Genomic DNA, 22,367 nt, shown 5'->3' with positions numbered 1-22,367 from the left:
TCTTCTGAGATCTCCGTTCAAAAACCAACTTAACATGCAACAATATCAATTAAAATTGTCACCTGTTTAAGATTCAGCTTCGATCCCAATTCAGGAAGCAACTCCTAAACAGAGAAAAAGCTGGTTACATATGTGAGAAAATCATTTCCTTCCTTTCAGGCACCAATATGCACGTACAGAAAAGGCTACTGAGGTCCCCTGACAACTGTAAGGTTGAAGAAAACAATTTTTTTGCCCCAGCAGGTTTCTGCAGGAGCTGAGGAATGAAAGTTAATTCATTGCAGGCAACAAAATACCTTCCTTCCCCCCTTCCTTCTCTTAGCAATGCGTGTAAAAGGATTCTACCAAGAGAAGAGCAATGCTCTAAAAAATTGATGATGAAAACCCATGCATCCAGTCACATCAAATTGTGGGTGATTTCTACAATTCCTAAAATACATCCATAGTGCTTTCAAAGGGGAAAAGGCACGACTGCATGCGCTGTGCTGAGGAGCCTCTCATAAGCTGCTCAACAAAGAAATAATCAGGCCAGAAAAATGGCAAGTAGCAAAGACTTTGCTCCTCAAATGAAAACAGCATGTAAATTCGAAAGACAATGGGGAAAAATAGGTAGTAATTATCTGGAAGGCTGAACAAAACAGCTGCTTTATTGTCTTGCAGAAATGAGATCAAATCTTGGGGACCGTGCGCTCGCATTCAGATGCAAAGCCTCTGAGCAGGAAATGTGTGAACAGCCTCTGCCTACCACCTCGTGAATTTCGTTCCTCTCACCATTTCCAACCCAAGGAAATGGGCTGCACTGCAGAGGAACAGTGGCCAAATAACTGCAGGCTTTGCCTTTTGAATCCATTGCTGTTGCAAGAGTGAAGGGTGATCAGCAGTGCAATTACAACACTCCCATAACGTGGCAATGCAAACAGTCCAACGTTGCAAGCAGCTTTCTAGAGACAAGCCCAAAAGCCCAAGGGGTTGTACAAAAAATCCTTCTGATGTATCATCAAATATGAATGATGAAAACACTCCTTCCTAACCTAGCAGTTGTTTTATAGAAGGGAATTGCCTCTTTCAATTGCTCAGCCCCACGGGGGTCTCTCCCTGTCAAATTCCACCAGGGTCGGGGTTTGCCCTGCCTAATTTAAGTGCACTGCAGGCTGCTGGAGGAAAGCTGCAAGGTTTCAGCTGCAAAGCCTTGTTTGGGTAAGAAAGCCTTCCATGAGACTTCCATCAGGCTGCCTGTGCTGCATCTGGGCCTCCCCAGCTGCCAGCCAAAAAACTCAGCAGGGGGGCGAGAGCCAGAGAATTCAAATGCAATCAGGGGAAGGCAGAGGGGAAATTAGTGGTTTGGGAGGATGGCTGGGAAATTGTGGCCCCTGTGGTTTCTGCCCTGCTCTGCAGGCTGCACGCCACAAGGTTTGCAGGCTCCATGTGTTTGGACTCCCACCTGCTTCCGGAGTCACAGGTGCTGCAGCACCAAGGGCACCTTTCCCCATCTGTGGCTGGCTATGTGCCACCAAGCATTTCTCTTTTTTTTTTCCCCCCTTCCCCTGCTCGCAGCTTTGAGACCTTTACATCGTACTGTTGCCGTGCTGCAACATGTAGGTGACATCTGAGGATCATCTGGCATTTGCTTGTTCACAACATGCTGGTAGCTAGCAGCAATCCACTACGCCAGCACTTACAGAGCTGCAGCAGCTTCCCATTTATTTCTGGGTGTCACTCACACTGCCAAGCAGGCCTCGCAGCAATCTGTGTACCTCAACCTGGGTACAGGATGGTCCCTCTCCATCGTTAGACGCAGCACGATGGAAGGATCTAGCTCATCAGAGCTAAATATAAAGTGTCACAGGGTTGGAGATCAAGTGCTCGTGGTGCAGATCTGACTGTGCCCAGTATCTAATTCCCCATCTTTGGCGAAAGAACCAAAACTTGGTCCATGTTTATGACAAACAAAAGCCCATTTCTGCTCACTCCCATTACATGCTGGGGTCACAGGATGACTTCAAATCCCCTTTTACTTCCAGAACAAAAAATAGATCTCTCTTTTATTAAGTGATGGTAAATCCACACCCAAGGATTCTGTAAGAAAGATTTCTGAGCAAGCTGCATTAGTGTAGGCAGCACGTACAGAGTAAGAAAGCATCATCCAGTTTAATGACACGGCAATGCAATCAAGTTGCCTAACTTATCAGCTTCTTGACAGCTTTCAAGCTTAGGAGAAGCCTCCAGTTAACACACTAAGCTTAATTTCCTTTGGGTCAAACTTATAAGAAATCTAATTTGTTTCATAAGCAGCTCTGGATTTCAACAGACAGCTGATGAGCAATACAGCCAGGAGAGAAAGGCCATTTAGTGTCTGATAGATCTGCCAGAGAAGGCAATTGATCAATTATATATTTAGAAACACATTGGGGAAGAGAGCTGACTGCAGCCACATGACTCTTTGAACACCTCTGTCTCTCTGTAAGAAGAGAAAAACATCAAAAAAGAAAAAAGAATTAAAATCAGCCTGCTTAGCGGGAGGTCACTGGAATATATCCATCCCTGTGCAACAAAGTGTCCCTCCCACACACCCAGAGAAAGCCAAGAGCTAACATGGGTCTACTATACATTACCAGGCTAGGGGTGGGTTTAGGCATTGTCTTCCGTGCTCTGTGGACCTTGACTTCAGCATTAGCAGCAGTGGCTTTTTTAGCATCCATGTCCTTACTGCCCTCCCCGAGCTTGGTTGGCATCGTGGCTTGCATCTGAGAAAAGGTGCCCACAGTTCTCCCTTTGCTTGCTCCTCCTGGAAGGGTTTTTGCAGCATGGCCAGTGAGAGAAGCAAAGGTGCTGGTAGTCCTTAGAGGTTGCTCCTGCGCCATCTGCTTGGTTAGAATATATCCATTGCTCCCTGTTAGAGAAGTCTGTGTGAAGTCACTAGCTTTCATATGGTTTTGCTTCCCAGTCTCACCGTCTCGTTCAGAAATGCCATTTTCTGCTATCCTATTTAATTTAGTACTAGAGTCCTGCTGGCTCACTTTCGTGTTGTCCTGAGTGTTTTTCGCTGGGTTTGGGTGGCTCCCAGCCTCGCCGTGCTCACAGGAACCGTTGGTTTCACCATCTACAGCCATTTTTGGTTCCCCCGCTTGCTTTTCTGTAGCACTTTCATCCGCAGCCATGGCATTGAACCCTGGAGAAAGAGGGAGGAGAAAGGGAAGGGAGGAGAAAGAAAAGGGTCACAGGCGTCATTAAAACACGCAGCGGCTAATAACCACGAAACGTTTCCCCCAAAGAAGCTCTCCCTACACATTTCCACTTGGGCTGCCAACACACCTACCTGACTGGCTTGGCCGGATCCTGGCATGGCAAAAAGTGGGGCAGCTCAGCTGAAAGCAGTGCACTCATTCTGACTTGCCTCAGCTGCAGATGCGGCCGTTTATTCCCCAACGATGGATATTTCAAGGTAAATATTATCTTTAGCTTTACCAATAACTACATTTATAGGACTGTATGTCAACATTCCCCATGTCAAACAAAACACTGCCCAATCCTGCACTCGGATCTCTAGCAGAGCTCTTCACCGTGCCATGGGGGAGCTGCTGGAGAGCTGGATGGGCGAGCTGCTGTGGCACAGCCCGGAGCCTGCAGGTGGTAACCCTGCAAGGAATAAGCTCTGTAAGCAGCACTGCTCACTGAGGATCACTCTTCCAGCAGGAAGCAGCAGCACAGGAGCAGGATTCGCAGTGTCATTTCAGAGGTAACGGCCAGAGTAAACACGAGGGTGAAGCAGGCTAAGTGCAATTCCAGACTAAAACAATGACATGGTTAAAGCACAGTGAGATCTCTGCAGACCTAAAGCTCGCCCACAGATAACACAGGAGCGTCCATGCAAAGACATTTTTTTCTCCTTTCCAAATACTTCCAAGCTCCCCTGCCAGTACTTTCATCCCACAGATATCTCAGACCTGAGCTGACAGAATCCAAGTATGAACACCGTGTACTTGCAGAAAGGTTCCCGACACGACAAACCAGCAGCTCCCCAGGCAACCAGGGCTGATAACAATTCACTGGCACGTCCACTAAAATGAGTAAATCAACCTGCTGTTAAGGATTCTGTGTATTGTTTTCCTTCCAGAGGCCAGACAGTTATGAAAAGCATCGTAAGTACCATCGAAAGCTCTGTCCAAGCAGACTGGAGGAGCAGGTAGGACTGATTTACAGCCAACTGAAGTTATTTTAGCCTACAGTAGAGCCCGGAATTCAAAGCAGAAAACAGCTGTGCACGCCAGAGCAGCGTGCTGGTATCAGCACCTTGCTTCACACTGCTCATGGAGACTGATGTCCTGCAGACCTCTGCTGAACTGGTGAAAACCTTCTGCAAAGCTCCAGGCCCAATGCCCACCTCCCCTGGGTGCTGCCAGGCAGAGCTGGGGGGGCAGGGGCACCACGCAGGCAGAAGCATCAGAGCTCCCCAAACACCACTCAAAGCCAGCATCCCCCGTGCTGCTTCCCAGACCACTTTCTGTGTGCTTGAAAGCTCTGACAAGGTGCACGTGGGTTGATTGGGGTTGAGAGGACTCATGACAGGGCAAACATACAATTGCTACTAGGTGAGACACCTTGGGCAGGAGGAGCAAAGCGCTGCGCACTGCGCTTTTTCAACCTTTATTTCTCTCATTCTTCACCAAGTGTCCTTAGAAGTGCCATTTAAAGGGCTCTTTCAGCAAACTCAGCACCAGAAGGAAAGCAAAGGTGGGTAGGCCGCAGCTGCAGGCTCTCAACGCTCAGCAGCAGGCACCTGGCAGGGTGAAGCCTACTGTATTTGTTGGCTGCAGTGCTGTGCACTTCCACCAGCACAGCAAACAGCTCCCGTGGCTGAATATTAGATAAACCAAATCAACTGGGAGCAAGAATTGCTCCGCCTGCCAGGAAGGCGACCAAACCAAGGTAAATGAGAGCACTGCCCTAAGGGGAAGGTATGACTGCGTTGGCCCCAAAAGCATCACACTTTATGAACGATCCATGAGGTTGGAACAGATGTAATTCAACATATGTTTGCTTTTTTGCTGAACAGAGGCCTGTAGAAAGCGATGGGAACACGATCCAGGGAGAGCAGGAGCCTCGCAGTGGGTAAATGCTCAATAAAAGCCTGCAGGAGCTCTTCAACAGCACCAGCTAAAGAAATGCTGGTTCCTTACATTTCACCTTTTCTTTACTTTCCAAAAAAAGTTTTTGTATTGCGAACCTGTTGAAATCTTGACTAACAATAGGCCTCGTGACAGTGAGTTCCATGGGTCAATCAGCAAGTTCCTCCTGAAAGCCCAGCTCAACGGGAGGCTTTTCTGCTCACCAGGGAATGAAAACCCAAAACTGATTATTTCTCTGAAACTTTACAACATTCATTCCTTCTAAACAGACCAAAACCACGCTTTGTCTGTATTCATTTCTCTCCCTCTTTGTCCTTTAACTCAAAAAAACTACAAGATAAAAATATACAGCCTATTTCTACGGGTGTGTAACCTCAATTACTAGAAGCATCCTGGTATCTCCAGCATTGTCTTATGCATCCTCTATGTTACATACAGCAGGAGAAGCCTGTCACATTGTTCACAATGCTGCCTGCAACCCGATCCAAGCACACACAACTAATTGTAAAGCAGCAATAGGAAATTCCTTACTCAGAGATGGTGAGGCCCTGGAACTGTTGCCCAGAGCTGCGGGTGCCATTCCTGGAGATCCCTGTGCCCATGGATGGGTGCTGGGCAGCCTGAGCTGGGGGGCAGCCCATGGCAGGGGGTGGATCTTGACTACCTTTAGGGTCTCATTCAACCCAACCATTCTGTGATTCTACGAGTGCAACACAACCACAGGCCAACCTGTCCTGCTGCTCATTCACACAGCAAGGAATCTGAAGCTGCTACCAAGTTGAAACAATCTTCAGTGTGTATCTTCTAGGAGCTGAATACTAGCACTGCAATTCCACAAGCAAAGAACAATCAGCAATGTATCTAAACCAGTGCTTTGCAGTGAGGGCTCACTGTGAGCAACAAAGAGTTCGCAGCCTTCCACCTCTCCAAGCGCTCACAAGGACCCTCTGCAGCAGCTTCAGTCTTAGGCTTCCTTCTCAATGTCAAACACAGTTACTCAAAATTAAATTAAAACTGTGATGCAGAGAATGGAAGATTGAGAAAGGAGGGGAGGAGCTGACCTTGAGCACAGTGCAACGGATGCTCCAACAGCACGTTGCTGTTGGGACCCACCAGCTTTCCACCTGCAGGCAGACAGGGGTTTGGCCCAAGGCTCGGTAGTACTGAGAGAATCCTCCAAAAAAAACAAAAGTCTTCAGTATTATTTTGTTAAACCCAGATCTCTCCGTTCAATGTGACAAAATAAGAAAAACACGCAAGCGTTAGGAGCGTTGCTCCAGGCCAAAACGCGATCACTGCTAAAAAAAACAACCAAGAATAAAGGTCCTTCAAGTGAGTGCTTGATTATCTGATCTGGAACTCCAACATGTTTTCCTGGCCACCTCAGTACTGCTGGAGGCTGTTGATGTCCCACAGGGTCCTTCCATCGGTGTGCTCCTCATGCAGGGCGCAGGGCTGAGGCTGCAGCAGTGCCACGCTCAGCCCAGCACAGCTCTTGATTCTGAACTGCACTACAGGTGAGTGTTGCCAGCGTTCAGGTTTATACATATAGACATTTCACAGGCTTTTATCTTTAAGTGCTTGCTGACCATCCTTAAACTGCCACAGATAGCACAGAGATTTGTTCAATATCCAACTGACCTGCTGGAAACAGCAAGGAGTGCATCTGCTGAAATCCTTGCCTTGAGGTTCCTCCAATCTCTTCTTTCTTTAAATCAAAGAAAATCATGAAGCAGAGAAAAGCAATAAGAACACTGCTGAAGAGATGAGAGTTCAGACCAGTAAGGAATGGGAGATTGGGATCCCATCCTCCATCTGAAAGGAAAGCTCCACCTCTGTCATTCAAGCCAAAAAGCTGAGCACTATGAAGCCAAGAAATGAAGAGAATTGTAAGTTTCGGGCCAAAGTTCCTCTCTGGGATGAATTACTGATGGGCTTTACTATTTTTTGTCCCTTTTACATCAGTTACAGTGTAGGCAGATGACGGCCAGGTCAGCTCAGTTTTGTATTTCCATAATGCAAGTGCCACCCTCCTACTGCCCTGAGTCCGCAGTGGGAGCCTGCCCCCATCTCCTGTAGGACACGGCCACAGCCAACACAGGGAAAAACACATACAAAAAAGAAGTACATTTGCTGTTAATGTCCCACACTGAGCTTACAGGTTGGTAAATGGGACTCAGCCTCTTGCCTACAAATACCAGTGATGACTGCGAGGTGTTTAATGCCCCACATGAAATCAATTGTCCTTTTGCCATGGGATGGAGTCCCTGAACACAGCGAGCACCTGGTGGGCTGTCAGGGGGGAGCGACCACCTGCAGTGTGTGAGCATCCTTTGTTCCACCTGGCCTCCTGGCTGCCGGGCTCAGCAGGGAGTCCCAGCGCTGAGCAAGTCAAGGCAGGGAGATTATTCTTTTTCTCCTTTTAAAGCACCTCTCCCTACACCTGGGAATGCAAAGGTTGCAGCTGCTCAGTGGAAGGCTGCACGTTCCTCACCCACAGCAGCTTTCTATCTGCAATAAGAGGCAGAAGGAGGAAAAAAAGTAAAAAAAAGAAAAAGCCCTTCCAGGAAATTAAAACCCTAACACTCTCTAGAAGCAGCTTTAAGGTTATCTGAAAGCAAAGTGACTGCACACACCTCACACACCTCTTGTAAAGCAGCTTGGGTAAAGTCTTCGGGAAGCTGAGCCTAATGGGGAACTTCACTCTTCACTGTGGATGAGTGCAGCTTCCCACCTCCAGGGTAGGAGCAACAACAGGAGCAGTTTGCACTGGACTGGAAGGTCGTGTCACATGAAGCACACAGCTGGGAGCTATGGGCAGGAGGAGGAGAACTGAAATTTCTGGCAATTCTTGCAAGAAACCCCTTCTGACTAACTTCTGAGTCAGGATAAGTACAACTCAGCCTAATAAAACACTTCTGCTCAGCACTTCCATCTCCACACCCCTCTTCCTTCCTTGTCAAAGGCAAAGAGGGACCTAAACTACCTAATGAAAAACTGAACTGGAATGTTTCCCCATGGATAACAGGAGACACAAAGCCGAAGAAGCAGCTTACAGTGAGCTGAGAATTAATCCCAGAATCAGAAATGAAAGCACCAGGAACACCTGAAGGTCTCACTCCTACAGATGCATGTTAAACTTAGTTCTATCACTTCCCTCCATTGGTACCAGCATGAAACTAGAAGCAGTGCCTTGCTTGAGGGACAGGCCACTAAATCTCATTTCAAAGTTGCAAGCTACCTGAATTTCCTTTGGATCTTTAAGTTCCAACCTCTGCAAGTCTCCAACGGCATTTCCCCAAAGGGATCACAACCCAGGACAGACCTAGGTTTGTGTTACAGACAAGAACTCCTACCAATCAGTTTGCTTCACAGCAGCTCAGCCTAAACCAGGACCTAGAAGCCCCAGCAGTCTTCTCTGAGTTCCCACTCCAGGCCTCTTCCTCTACAGCAGCGAGTAAACACCAAGAGCCACGTCCCACACAGCAGGGAGCTGCACCAGGCTGTGCACCCCATATCCACACATCACCTCCCATCCCTTGGTTAGGAAAAACAGGCTCAAAGAAACCATTCCGTGCCATCCTGTGAGTCTGCTGGAATGATTTCATGTTCGCCCCACGCTCAAAAATGCAAATTCCCATGCTAACTCAGAACATTGTTATTAACAGAATTTAGGGCCGCTGACTCATTGAACTGCTATGATGGCCACAGATGGTTAATGAAGGTCAGCTAAGAACAATGCATGTAGCACGATGACCAAGCAAACCACTGTCTTTTACATAAATTGTACGTTTGAGAAGAAAGAGAATACAGTCTGAATCTCACCACAAGTATGGAAGCTATGCAGTTCAGATGTTAGGATCCTTTTTCCCCAGTAACAGAACAGTACAGTAAGCTGAAGTGGTTGAAATTCGAGCACCTTGTCAACCCTCCGGACTGCTCCTGCACAGGGAGGGTTCTCAGCTTCCTTTTCAGACACAGCATTTCCTTTTAGTCAGAATGAGTCAAGACTTGCAAGGCACAGAGGTTTCTCTTTTCCAGACCTCATCCTCTCTTTCCATCTCTGCAGACATTTGCCACTTACCTTGGGTCCAACCTAGAGCTAAATACACTAGCGTAATACTCCTGAGCCAAGCAAGGCAAGGGATCAAAGCTCAAGTCTCTTCCCAGAGGAATGCAACCTCACACCCACATCTCAGACTCCATTTCTGGTCTTCCTGGATCAGAGGTCCACGTGGAACTGACGTCAGCAGCAACACTCATGTGCTGCCAGTTAATATGCAAGCACCGTGGTCACATCTGACACAGCACTCAATATTTTGCTTGTTCTTTCCAAACAGAACAAACCATTACACTGGGCAGAAGAGAACTCAAAGGCGATGCTGTACTCACACAGGTCCAAATTAAATCCAAAATTTCGTTTCTAGCAAGAACAGAGTATTTTGGTGGGGTCAGTTCAGTGCTCTTCTGATGTTCTATTACGGAGAAGAGAACAAAAATTCCCCAGATCCTGGCAGATCAATGAGAAGCAGCTAGTCAAGGAATAATGAAGCCATGAAAAGAAAGTGGGGAAAAAAAAAAGATTAGGGGCTGTGTTGTTTCTTTTTTCCCTCCTAATCCCACCGACATCTATTAAGCTCTCAGATCTGTGTGTGTGCAACTCACAGACAAGCGCAGAAGAAAGATTTCATCCCACTAACATGTGCACGACAGCCTGCAAAGTAAAAGAAAGCAGAGACAAGGCAGAAGCCAGGAAGCAACCCTCAATGGCACCAATGGCACGAGGTGTCTCGCCCAGCCAGCAGTGATTGCTGCCTGCTCTGGAGCAACAGTGAGACTCAGAGGAAAACAGAAAGTTAACTTTAATAGGGAGGAAAAAGGCCAGGTCATCGTGTGGATCAGAGTTTGACTAAAAGCAGTCACACAGAAGAAGTTCAAAGTAACTCAAGCCTCCTTTGTGTCTCACAGCCACACGAAAGCAGAAGTGAAAACCATCTATAATTCAGGTGGGTGGAGATGGATGAACTGTAGAGCAAATTTGCATCTTCTGGGGAAAAGCCCTGCTCAGCAGAACACAGGAGGAGAACGGAGCTGCTCCTTTTGTGAGAGCACGGCTGAGCCCTTGGGCACAGAGCACATCTCTCAGCCCTCACCTCGCTCCCAGCTTGCCACAAGCCAACCCCATGAGCCAGGCTGAGCTCTGGCCCTCCACCAAGGCAGGTGCTCACCTTCCTCCTTGTTGTTGGTGATATCTTTCAGCAGTTCAGTCTTCATGCAGGCGTCTTTCCTTGTCTCTCCCTTACTCAGCACTGTTTGCTGATGGGGGGAAAAAGAAATACCGAGTTTTAGCTCCAAGTTCATACACACATTGCATTAAAAAAAAAAAGAGAGAGACAATCGTGGATGTATCCTGTTTACATCACAGGCCAACCTCTCTCTGCAAAATACCGCTGGCAGGAAACTGCCAAGGCACAGGTCAGAGATAAAGGCCCCAGGGCTGGAACCTGCGCTTGGGGCCGAGGCAGGCACTGCAACTGGGTGCAAGCGTGCAGCGCCGAATGCAAAGAGCTGAGGAACCCAACCGAGGCTGCTGCAGGCTGAAAGGAGCACGGAGGGCACCCCAAGGAAACGACCCTCGCGGCCCCAGACTGCTTTGTTGTGGGTAGGAGGAGGTGGGCTGAGCCCATTTCTCGCTGCACATCATTTATCTGCACAAGCAGGCCGAAGTACGCTTTGGTATTTCTGCTTTCTGCGGTCTGTTTAAATGCAGTTTATAAAACACAACCATCAGTGAGCTTCACCGAACTCATCGCCCCTACCTTCCACGTTTACTAGGGCCAGTGAGCTCATCTCTTAATTTTATGGAAAGTAATTTTTCTTTTCTTCCTCTTTTACTTTCCTGCAGAAAGGGAACACCTGCTCTCCCCCCTGCCTTTCACGTGCCTGGCATCACATTGCTCGATCGGGTCTGCAGCCTTCACACCACCGCTGCGGATTGCGGGGGGCAGCTACATTTAAATTAAGATAAAAAAACAAACAACTACCAAAACGAAGGAGAAAAGTCTTATAAAACCCACAACCAAGCACAGAGATGAGAAGGGTCCTTTGCTATAGCTCTCTGCTCCCACACTAAAAGACAAGCACGGTGCCTGCCATGGAGCTGCACAGCACCAGGGGAGCCCCAATATCACGAGCCCAGGTCAAACCAAGTGCTGTAGGAAGTAGATGAAGCCCACAGCCACGAAAATCAAAAGGTTTAAAGCACAATGAGTGGTTAAAATAAGGAACAGAAGGCCTGCTCATGTCCCATAAAGCAAGCAAGAGATAACGAACGCATACGAAGGCTGAAACATCAGCTTCAAAGGCTTTACCAGGCAAACAAGGCGCTGCTGCTCACCCTTCCCCAACCATTCTCTGCTTGAAGCCACCCAGGCAGACCTTGGTGCTACTGCTGGGAGCCAAAGGCCCAGCCAGCCTGAGCAACGCGTGCTTCCAACAGCTCCCATCAAGGAACCACAGGAACACAGCCTCGAACAGGAACACAGATCAGCTTTTCCCTGCTAAGCCACAACATGCATCTTCAATGAAAACATCTACAAGTAAATCCTACCTCTCCTCCACCCAGACTTGCTGTAAAATGGGGATAACTTCACCTGCCCAACAAGCTCATCCTGGTGCAAGGGTAAGCAGGGAGTTGCCCTGGGCCTGGCCTGTGCAGTGAGCCCCTGCTCATCTAACACAGACCTGCTGGTTTTCCCAAGCTTTGTTACAATAAATAGAGGTCGTGATATTCCTGCTGTTCAACTGACTCCTCCTGAAAGCCTCAGCATTTCCAGCAGGCCATTTCCATCCCTCCCATCCTTTATTTTCCAAGCAGCTCCCCCACTCCACCAATTATTCACGCCCTCCCTTTCATGGGGACATTGCTGCTGCTCAGACCACGAGGCCTAAAGAAAAGCCACTGCAGGAGCCCCAGCATCAGCCAGCCCTCGGCAGCTAAAGAACACACTCCCTCTTCTCTGCAACTAACAGGAGCCCAGAGCTGCCCCACATCCCGGACAGCGCTGGGAGCTCTCAAAGCAGCACCAAGAGAGGAACCGTCGCTGCTCCACGCTGGAGAAGGAAAGCTCAGTGCCAGCTCAAAGCCACTGAGGTGGTTCCAATGGGTTCTGCAGCCCCAGCCAAGCGGCCTCGCTAGCAGCAGCTCGATGGCCTCCGGGCATTGCTCCGGAGCAAACAAACAGCCAGCATCGCCATCCACAACGCTAACGCACCTTCAGACCTGCTGGGAGGGAAAGAATCAAGTAACAATAATGAAAAAGACAACTGTGACTTTGGAAGCCTTCTGATCCAAAGGAGGCTCCAGGAAAGCACCGCACGGCCCTCGAAGCCTTGTCCCCAAGGACAGCACTCCTCACCCCCGCTCCATCACCGCAGCAGGGTGTTGGCAGCAGGACGGGCAGCAGGCAGCAGCCTGGGTGCCCACCACCCACAGCCCAGCCATTCCCACCGGCCCTCGGCTCCACCCAGCCGAGCCAGCAGCAACTTGGCTGCGAGTGTCAATACCTCCATATTTGTGTGCCTTGCTTTTCCCCCCTTAAATTCAGAGCAAACTTCCCCTTCGCTCACACCCCATGGCCCAATCCGTCGGCTCCTGATTGGCAGGGAAATCCTATACCCACCCTCCCCGCCAGAAGTGTCGGCTCTTGCAGCAGTCCCAACAAAAGCCAACTGCCAAGCTCAGGCTGCTTCACAATAAAAGTCTCACGCTCTCCTCTTTTATTTTTTTCCCCCTTCCCCGCAGACGGCCGCCTCCATTCCCCGACCCCAGATGGATTATTAACCTCCAGCCACTGGAGAGCCTCCACCGAGGCTGCGTGCCACGAGCGACGGGGCGTTGATTCCCCCCACCGGCTCCTTTTATTTTTAGATTTCGAGGGAAAGAAAAATGGCTGCGTCTTAAGAAAGGTGTCTGAAAGGGCTTTAGAAGCCAAGAAGATCCAAGCAAGGGCTGGCTTTAGTCTTTCCTCTGCGCCTCTGATTAACAAGAAATAAGGCTTCCCTTCCTCCACCACGTCTTTGGAGAGGACGGAAGACAGGGCAGAGCCGAGGAAACGCTCTGCAGCATTTCCAAGCAGGCAACCAGAAACTGCATGGTGCCTTTAAAACAAAAAACAACAACAAAAAGAGCAAAGCTGGGAAGCGCAGAGAGCTTCCTCAGCCTCCTCCTTGGCATTTTCATCAGCCCTTTGCAAAAGTCCAAGCAGGTTTTACAGGCAAAGACAATACATGCACAGCACAACTCCAACATATTGTAGCTTACCAAGCCCAAGAGAGCAGTTAGTTGCATCATGAACCAGAGCTCTCTAGCAGTAGACCAGGAAGGAGCGGAGGTTGATGTGCTAAGATGACTACCTCCACAAGAGTCCTTTTTTTTTTTCTTTTTTTTTTTTCTTCCCCTCCTTGTTTTCTTAAAAATCAACCCAAGCTTTGCAGCAACGCTGCTCTGATTTGAGACGTGTGTTAAAGCAGGTCAATCTGAAGGAGGGCTGGAAGCAGAATGACCAACCCCTCTCCAACACAGAACTGCTGCGCTACCAGCAGCAGCTGCACCAACGCTCCCCAGCACATGCACACCAGGCACAGGGGACAGCAGTGACCCTGGGGCCCAGAAGCCCCCAACAGGAGGCACCCAGGGGACACTGGACCCCCAGAGTTGACACCACCAGCACAGCCCCACAGCTGGGTCTCACCCCATGCGAGGCAGCAGTGTGTGCTGCAGCAAGAAAGGGAGGCAAAGCACTCGATAAGTGATGCAACTCCAGCAGCAGCGGATTTCCATTTACTCTCATTTTTTCCTGCTAATAAAACCCAACAAACCCAACCTGCTCATAACCTTCGCCTTAAAAGAAGGCAAACGTTTTGTAGCTAATTACATGGGAAGCAATGATTAAGAAAACGCCTGTAGAGAGACGGTGTTTGTTTTATCAGCAGGAGAAGAGCGCTGATTTCAGATTTCGGCTCTGCTCTGGTCCTGCTGAGCATGGGCAGGTCTGGGATCACCAGTCACGGGGACACTGGCCCTGGGCCTGCCACGAGAAGCGTTTGATTTGGAGAAGAAAGGAAATGTAACACCCGTGTACCTGGCCTACAAAGCAGCCACCAGTCTCAAAGCTCCTTTTCTAGGTTAAGGCCACTTCCTTATAAGCCTCGTGCAATCATGTGGACATGGAATTTTATCTGCAGCTCACAACAAGCACTCCTCTCAGCCTGAAGTCTGTCCCCAAATCAAACTAGACCTGCAATTCTTTTGTCTCCTGAATTCCTCCTATCCTAGAAGAACAGAAACATTTTCTTCTCTGCCTCCATGACTCCCTCCAATTCCAGCCACACAGATCAACTCCCAAAAAATGGGGGAAGGGTAGAAACGAGGCACAAGTCCTTGCATGCAACAGCTGGGAACAAGGAGACACACACATGAAACACAACAAGACTTAAAAGTGGGTTCTCATAGCACAGCGCAGTCCATAATGGTGCCCAGGCTCCAGGCAAGGGGGGTTTGTGGAGCCTAGGCTCCTGTAGGGGTGAACCCAGTGAACAGGGCAGCCTTGGTGCAGATGCAGCTATGCTGTCTTGCTGCTTCCACGCTGGGAAGCATTGCATCCATCTAACTGTGACCCAGTAGAGTGAAAACCACTACAACTTGTATGTGAAGACAAATGGAAATCCAAAGCAGACAAAGGCATCTCCTTCCACTGGCTAAGGTTAGCAAGAAGTACAGCTGCTGCCCACCTTCTCCTATCACAAGGGGGGGGAGGAGGGGAGGGTAGAGAACCTAAAAACAGAGATGAAGGATCTTAATCTTCTCTAGCAAAAGCAAACCAGACACTTCAGAAACACTAGGTCCCCAGGAAGGCTCAGCAAGGATGAAACCACAGCACCAAGAAGAGCCTGGAGAGAACAGTTTGCAGCCTCGTCCCCATCAACAACACCCAGGCACCTCTTTGGCCTCAGCCGTCCTCTTCCTCCCTCCCCCAAACCACAGCAGCCAACGGAGCAGCTCCCTCACCCCTACCCAGCCCAGCAACACCAGAAGGGAGGCCTTCTCAGGCCTGGGCCCAGGGAGGTGGCCTCAGCCTGGGTGTTCCTTGGGCCATGGAGGACCTTGCCCCGCGCACACCTCCTCTTCTGTGCCACCTGCAACCACAGCGACGCCTGCAAGCCGGGAAAGCAGACAGGGAGAGGAAAACAAGGCAAAAAACAAGACAAAAGTTGCACCCTCGGGCCTGTCCCTCTAATAGCTACAGCAAAACCTCACCAAGACTTTACTCTCCTGGAGGGTGAGAAAGGCACGCAGCGCTGCCCAGCACCCGGAGTCCTAGAGGTGGCAGCTCCTCACCACCTTGCCTCCATGGCCTACGGGCTTCGTCCTTCGTGGGGCTTTTTTTCTGCTCTGTCATTAAGAGTGGAGCCTGGTCTTTTCCTTCAATCCCAAGAATTGCACTGAATTAGATCATCTTTCTCGGCTCACCTCCCCCTACAGGCAGCTCCCGAGCATGCTCAGCTCGGCCTGGCGCTGCCATTTCATAACTGCATTGTTTACAGACGCACACTGACCTGCCATTTTTTGACAGTAGGAGAGGAGCTGGTGCTTGCAACCACGGCTGCTCACAGCCCTGCTCCTCACCACCGCTGGGCCAGGGGCGAGCTCCTGCCTTGCAATAAAAATTCAATTTGGAGAAGGGAAATTGCAAAGTGTGGAAAGTTGCAGTTTACTGTTGTTTTTGTTGTTGCTGTTTCTCCCCTTGTTTTAGGTCAAAATCCACCTGCTCGGAGTACACGGTCTAGGAGGAAGCAGTTTAACCCCTCTCTGGGGTGAGGAGAGCACAGGTCTCGTCGAGCTCAGTGCAGAATGCCAGCCATGATTTCAGCTTCTTCAAATCACAACTGTGCTTCGATGTCACCTAAAAATCCAATGTTCAGCCCGGTCTGCCATCCTCTGTCAAGCCTTCCTCTGAGAAAGAAAGCCTTGGAAAGATGGTATTTCCCTTGAATAAACAAGTTGGCTTAGTCCCAGCACATACAGTTTTCTCCTTTAAATGCAAACCAGAGTATTTTTGCAGGCACACAGGAAAATGAGGAGAGGAGGAGGGGAAAAGTTCTTCATTTAACACCAAGAGCTCCATTAAAAGCACTGCAAGGTTGCTCCCAGTCTCTCTCTGTTCCAGTCCTCTCCCCGTCTGTGTTTATCATGCTTTCCAGGTGAAAGCAGCTCCAAGTTATGCTGGACAGAAAATGCCAGAAGACCTGGAGGTTTCCTCATCCTTGGAACAAGGACAATTTGTGCAAAGCTTCTTTTACAAGAGGCACTGTGCTGCTCCGACACAGTATGGCAGCGTTGCAGGGAAGACGCTCACACGTCAGATCTTCTTAACCCTCACCACCTCTCCCTTTTTCCACCACTTCCACCAGGCTTCCCCCTCCTCGGGGAATTGCAGTTACCTGGGATGAGGGGAAATACCAAAAGTAGGTATTTTGGATCCCAGAATATTTTTTAAGAGCTTGCTCTATATTTTTTTCCCCCAGTGATGTTTTTGTGTTGGTTTTCTTTTCTTTTTTTTTTTCCTTTTATTTTTAAAAACACATTCCAATTAGCTCAGAGTGTGAACGAGCTTCTCTCCAGCTGCTTTACCAATAACCCCGCACCCTGCTGGGCAGCGCCTGTCCTCCATCGCTGCCCCCCTCTAGGACCAACACCACCAGGCAACAGAGCCAGACATTTCCTATGCTGCAGAACAGACCAAGGAGTTCAAACAGGCACCGGAGGGGAGGAGGGACAGACAGATCTGCAAAGGGCCGAGTCCGAACGTCAGGGGAGATCACGTTACTGGCTGCTGGGGTCTCGTCTGTGAAGAGGGTTTGATTTCAAAACTCACTTAATTTACAGTAGTTGAAAAGAATCGGCTGAAAGTGGCGGTTAAGGGTTATAAATTCAAGATTCGCTTCCAAATCACGGGCTTTGCAGTTCACTGCAGGAACATATGGTCCTCTGAGCCTCGAGAGCAGGGAGCGCACACTGCCAGAGCCCCAAGTCTTTGGGCTGAACCAAAAGCAAGACATTTCTTCCACTGCAGGGTGGTCACTGTGGTGCTTCCTCAACCTTTGGCAGCTCCAGGAGCAACACAAGGAGAAGGAAAAATTTAAGGGGAGAAAGACAGAAGGACAACAAAGAGCAGCCCCAGGAATCGAGTCATCCCTCCCCCAGCCATCCACAAACCAGCTGGTCACGACAGCGAAGCTCCTTAAATGTCCTTGTTTACCTGAACAAAATAGCTCCCTGCCATTGTACTAGCAGCATGCGATCCTGAGATGGCACTGGGCAGAGGAGGTGGTGCTGGCAGCCCCGTGCTCACCCCGTAATGGGATCCGAGCTCCGCACTGGAGAGATGCAATCCTGCTGTAGGGCCTGTGGGGCCACGCTGGGTAATGGGGGGGATGGTTGCCCTGCAGGGAAATCCAAATGTTTGCTTGCGATGAGAGATGAAAAAATGAGGCAAAGGGCAGGAGACTGGCGTGGGTTCCTTCATACATGATCACCACAGGCGGGCTAAGGAGGAATGGTGATTGTCTTGAAAGGCGGGGGAGGCTGTTCATGCTGGACTTCACTTCGAAGTCAGTTTAATATATGGGAAAAAAAAAGAAGAAAAAAAACCCAGCACCCAGATGTCCATATTTAGGGCTGTTAACTTCCATGGAAGTCCAGGTCTGAGGATTCTGTCTTCCCTCCAAGCTCTCTGAAGGCCACGCAGCACCAGGTGCTATGGGCGCTCAGTCACTGTGCTCCCCAGGCACCGGCGCTGCTCCATGTCAGCCCGGTTCCGCCAGCACCACGGCTCTGTGGGCAGGAGCCAGCCAGGCCTTCACTCATTGCTTCCAGAAAGAACCTTCTTCTCATTACTTCCTCTCGTTGTCTTTTCCTTCGGTGCACGTTTACTGGAGGAGAAGTCCTTGTGAGCAGGCAGGGAGGTGCGGAGCCGAAGCCCCACTGACTGCCCACTGCTGCCTTATGCCCAGCGTGGCCCAAAGCCCAACCACAGGCCTGCTGAGCACCCGTACAGTACCTGCATTTAACACAAACAGCGAAAAACAAAAAACCAACATCGAAAACCCACGAGCACGGCAGGGCCAGGGGGCTGAATTTCAGCTAAAGAAACTGCAGGCCCGTGCCTCCTGCCACCACACCAACCACGGATGTTTCGTTTTAATCAGCTGCATGGATTGCAAACTACTACCGGGAAAAAAATAGTAATAATAAAATTAAATTAAAAAGAGGGTGAAAAACATCCCCCGAAATTACTGTTGTGTTGTTGTTGTTGTTGGTAGAATAGAGTGGCTCAGCAGGGAGCCATAGGCCGCAGCCAACACAGGGCCTCCCTGGCCAGGGGCCTCTGCAGTCCTTCCCCAGGGCAGAGCTGTGCCCCCAGCCCCTGCTCCTCTTATAGCAAGGAGAGCTCCTGGTAGACCCAAATTCCCCAAAGATTTCATGGTTTTTGGTTTTTTTTTTAAATATATATATATATTTTTTTTTTAAACCCAACCCTAAAATAAAATTAAACGCCATCCTTCCAAACAAGCCTCCCCACCACAGAAGGCAAACAAAAGATCCAGAGCCCAAGCTTCCCCTGAGCCAGGTAATGCCAGATGTACGTGCAAGGCCATGGAACAGCACAAAGTCACAATCATAACAACACAAAAGAGCAGTCAAACGCTGACAAGGCAGCTCCAGGCTGCTCCCCAACCGCCCCAGCGCCCTGCCCCGCATGGCTGCCGTCCTGCTGCGCTCCCTCCCTCGCACAGGGCAGAAGAAAAGAGAGAACTGACATAAAAAAGAATCCAGCCATGATTATCTGAACTGTCTTCCTCCTCTCCGAGGCTTCTCCTTTCCCACCTGGCGCCAGGCTGCCTGCAGCCCCAACCGGAGGGACGCTGCTATTTATGAGGTATGGGAGATGGACACTGCGAGCTACTGTACCTGCAGACATCTGTGGTCTTCTCCTGGGGAAGACTCAAAGAGTTGCATATTCCAGATCCTCATGAGCAGTGATTCAGTTTCTGCTCATGTGATAAAAGCTCCCTCTACAGAGTGAGCATGCCCAGAGGAGACCATTTCACTGCTCCCTCCAAGCTGCAGCCATTTCACAGAGAACCTGCAGGCTCCAGCGTCCATTGGAGCGGCGATCAGCCCGGGCATCCCGGGGACGCCCCGGTAATGCAGATCATCTGTCAACTTTCTGACAGGGTGCCAGGCCTCAAACTGATCGCTTGCCTGGAAAAAAAAAAGCCTTTTAAACCCAGAATGTGTTCTGTTTCGGTGGCCTTCAAGAGTAGCCCTTGTCCACAGAAAAAAAAGGCAAGGGGAGCAGAGATGGGGAGGGACGCGGTGTGGCGTGGGGACATCCCTGTGCTGCTTTTGTACTGCTTAATCAAGGGTCTGACCCGTGAAGAGGGGGATGAAGGCACACGGGTTTAACCGGTTAAGTGTGCAGTGTCCAACTGCAAGAGGATTCAAGATGTGACCTGCTGAGCTGAAGGGGTGCTGGCTTCCACTGCAAGGATTTATAATACAACATGACCTGGTACAACCAACCTTAAAAACATATCACAGCCACAGTCATTAAAAAGAGGGGGGAAAGCATAACGAAGTGATAGCGAGTGCACTGCGAGGTACAGTAGCTCTGAGCTCAGCCTATGTTGAACCGTATGATACATCTGGCCTAGCCAGCAAGATAAAAGAACATTTTAGCTTCAAAATAAAAGTAGTTTGCCTCTGTTCTCCTTAACAATTAAGCACAAACTCTTGGCAACATTTGCATCTGCTCATGCTCCCGGAGAAACCAAAGCAATGTGCAGGAACATCTGCAGGCAGAGCAGGGCTGGAAAAGATGCAAGCACAAGGCTGGCAGTGGGGCTGGCAGTGGGGCTGGCAGTGGGGTGCCCCAAGGCTGCAGGGCTGCCTGTGTGGGGCGGGAGAGAGAACCCAGCCAGAGGAGGCGAGGAGGAAGAGGAAACTCAGACATGGGCTGTGGCACCTCCTGGCTGCTCTTGGCCAAAGCAAAGCTATTTTCCATGAAACCAGAACACAGAAGATGATTGTTTTTAAGGCTAACTGTTACAATGAAGACGAGCTCAGTGCAGTGCGTTGTAGTGGGCTGTTGGGGGCAGGGAACTGCCTGTATACAGAGCGGGGGAAGAAGCCACAGAAATCCACAGCGAGGTTTTGAGAAGCCCAGTGATTTTATTTGCTTTGCACCTTGCATGAAAAGCAGGCATCCAAACTCACACCTCCAGCACAAGCATGAAGCCAACGCCTGCTCTGCTCAACCTATTCCCTCCTCTCCTCTGCTGAGCAGTGCCAGCATGTCCTGCTATTGTGTCAGCATCAGAGACCAGGCAGCTACTTCACCACCGTGTCCTTGCACATTTGCAAAGCAGCGATAGTTAAAGCAGCAGGAGAGCTGCTCTCGGTCTGCTTCAGCTACAGTGACACTATTTTTCTCCCTGCACTCTAGAGAAGTTTCACTACTAAACAGTTAAAACACACAAGGCTAAATTGAGATGACTGAAATTCATAGGGAATGAATATTTGAGGTGACAGTAGAAAGCAAGGATCTCTCTTTCAGCCACTGGGTTTTTGTTTGATGTAAACTTTAAGTTTTAATATACATAAAATGAGATTTTGCTGGCCTTCCTATCAGTCACTGAAAGGCAGAGAGGTAAGTAATTGAAGACAACCCCAAAAATCTCAAAACAAAAGCAGTAAGAATGACTACACAAACTTGAGTTGTGTTATCCACAGCATCAAAAGATTACTGTGCTTCAAACCAAAGATGGCTCTGTAGGAGTGCTGCTTTTCCTTGCAGCATGAAATTACCAAGCTTTCATTAAAAACACAGAAATAGAAACAAAGATATTTCTAAACGCAAAGCCAATGAGGGACCACAGCCAACATCCCTTTGCAGAGAGAAAAGGACAGGGACCCATCCTGCAGCACTCAGTCTTCCTGCGCTCCCCACCATACCCCAATACTACAGATGTTTTTACTGCTGATGTTAAAAATACACCGAGAGCAGAAGCACCCGGGGACACTCTGCACATCTCATGTTCAGCCCTCAACGTACCAAAGATGTGTTAAACAACCACGCCGATCGGGCTGGTGCGGGCAGTGCAACAATCAATCCTTGGATCCGCACCATGCCAGCATCTCCCCGGGGTCACAGCCCCGTCTGCCCATTTCCTGAAGATCTAAGTCCTCTCCCAAGCAGTTCCCACAAGACAGGAAGCCTTCCCCCCCCACGCGTGACGCAGGCTGGCACGCTGGAAGGATGCACAGTTTAACCGTTCAGGAACTCGCTGTCTGCAGAAGCCCCCCGGCCCGCCTTCCCCTCTCCTGCAAAACGAAACATGTCTCTGAAATGGCTTGGGAAGGGGGTTTGCTCAGCATGTGAGATAACAGCAGCCCAAACTCCACGAAGCGTTCCCTTTTATCCACCCCAAGGACTCCCCACCAGTTTCTTCACCAAAGCCTGCTGGACGGCTTAGCATTCCCCACTTCCGAAGACACAGGGCCCACACAAACACCCGCTTTGCTGACACTGAGCCTCCCTGGCCTCGGTTCCCCCACTCAAAGCTTGAAAACCCCTTTCAGAAACCTCACGTTTCCAAGACGAAGGCAGCAGCACAGCACAAAGGACAGTAGGTTCCTGAGGGCTTTTGCTTAATTACGCCATTACACATGGCATTTTCACAGCTCCCTTGCAGCGGAAACACAAGCGGGAGGCAAGGGGAGATGTTGCTTTCTATAGGAAGAACAGTATTTAGCCCTGCAAAACGCAGGGGATTCTCCTCATTTTCATCAGGTTCCTCTTTCAGCTCAGACCTTCCACCTGCTCACAGCTGAAGCTCCTTTGGGGCCTCCTCAGAAGTTGTCCCAGGAACACAACGAAACAAACCGCCCCCAGTAAAGGGCTCTGGATATACAGAGAGCACTGCTGCTGGAATCCCGAGTTCTTTTGCAGTGCTAAGCAGTGCTCTGCTCAGCAGCAAGCTCTTACAACGCCTCCTTCCCCCCTCGGTGACTATTTACACCACTTCCTAAGCAGAGTGCCCATTCCCAGGACACACTGATTGTCCTCAGCATCCTCTGAAGGAGCCGAATCGTCCCCATCCAGCCTCAGCTAACAG

At 49.7% G+C, this 22,367-nt stretch overlaps 1 protein-coding gene across 1 annotated transcript in view; it reads right to left on the bottom strand.

Annotated features, from left to right (window-relative positions):
• Window positions 1–19,221, bottom strand: part of EHMT1 (euchromatic histone lysine methyltransferase 1) — a gene marked incomplete at both ends in the record, with an annotated part of 62,939 nt that extends 43,718 nt beyond the window's left edge. Inside the window, 3 exons of the mRNA XM_079544902.1 lie at window positions 2,613–3,169; window positions 10,355–10,442; window positions 19,159–19,221. Of these exons, the coding sequence (XP_079401028.1) occupies window positions 2,613–3,169; window positions 10,355–10,442; window positions 19,159–19,221 (708 nt within the window). The remainder of the gene's footprint in view (window positions 1–2,612; window positions 3,170–10,354; window positions 10,443–19,158) is intronic.
• Window positions 19,222–22,367: the final 3,146 nt, after the last annotated feature.

This window comes from Tetrao urogallus (genome assembly GCF_951394365.1).
Source record: "Tetrao urogallus genome assembly, chromosome: 19".
In the NCBI taxonomy this organism is placed as follows: domain Eukaryota; kingdom Metazoa; phylum Chordata; class Aves; order Galliformes; family Phasianidae; genus Tetrao; species Tetrao urogallus.
The sequence above is the reverse complement of the archived record's forward strand: the minus strand, read 5'-3'. Positions and strand labels throughout refer to the sequence as shown.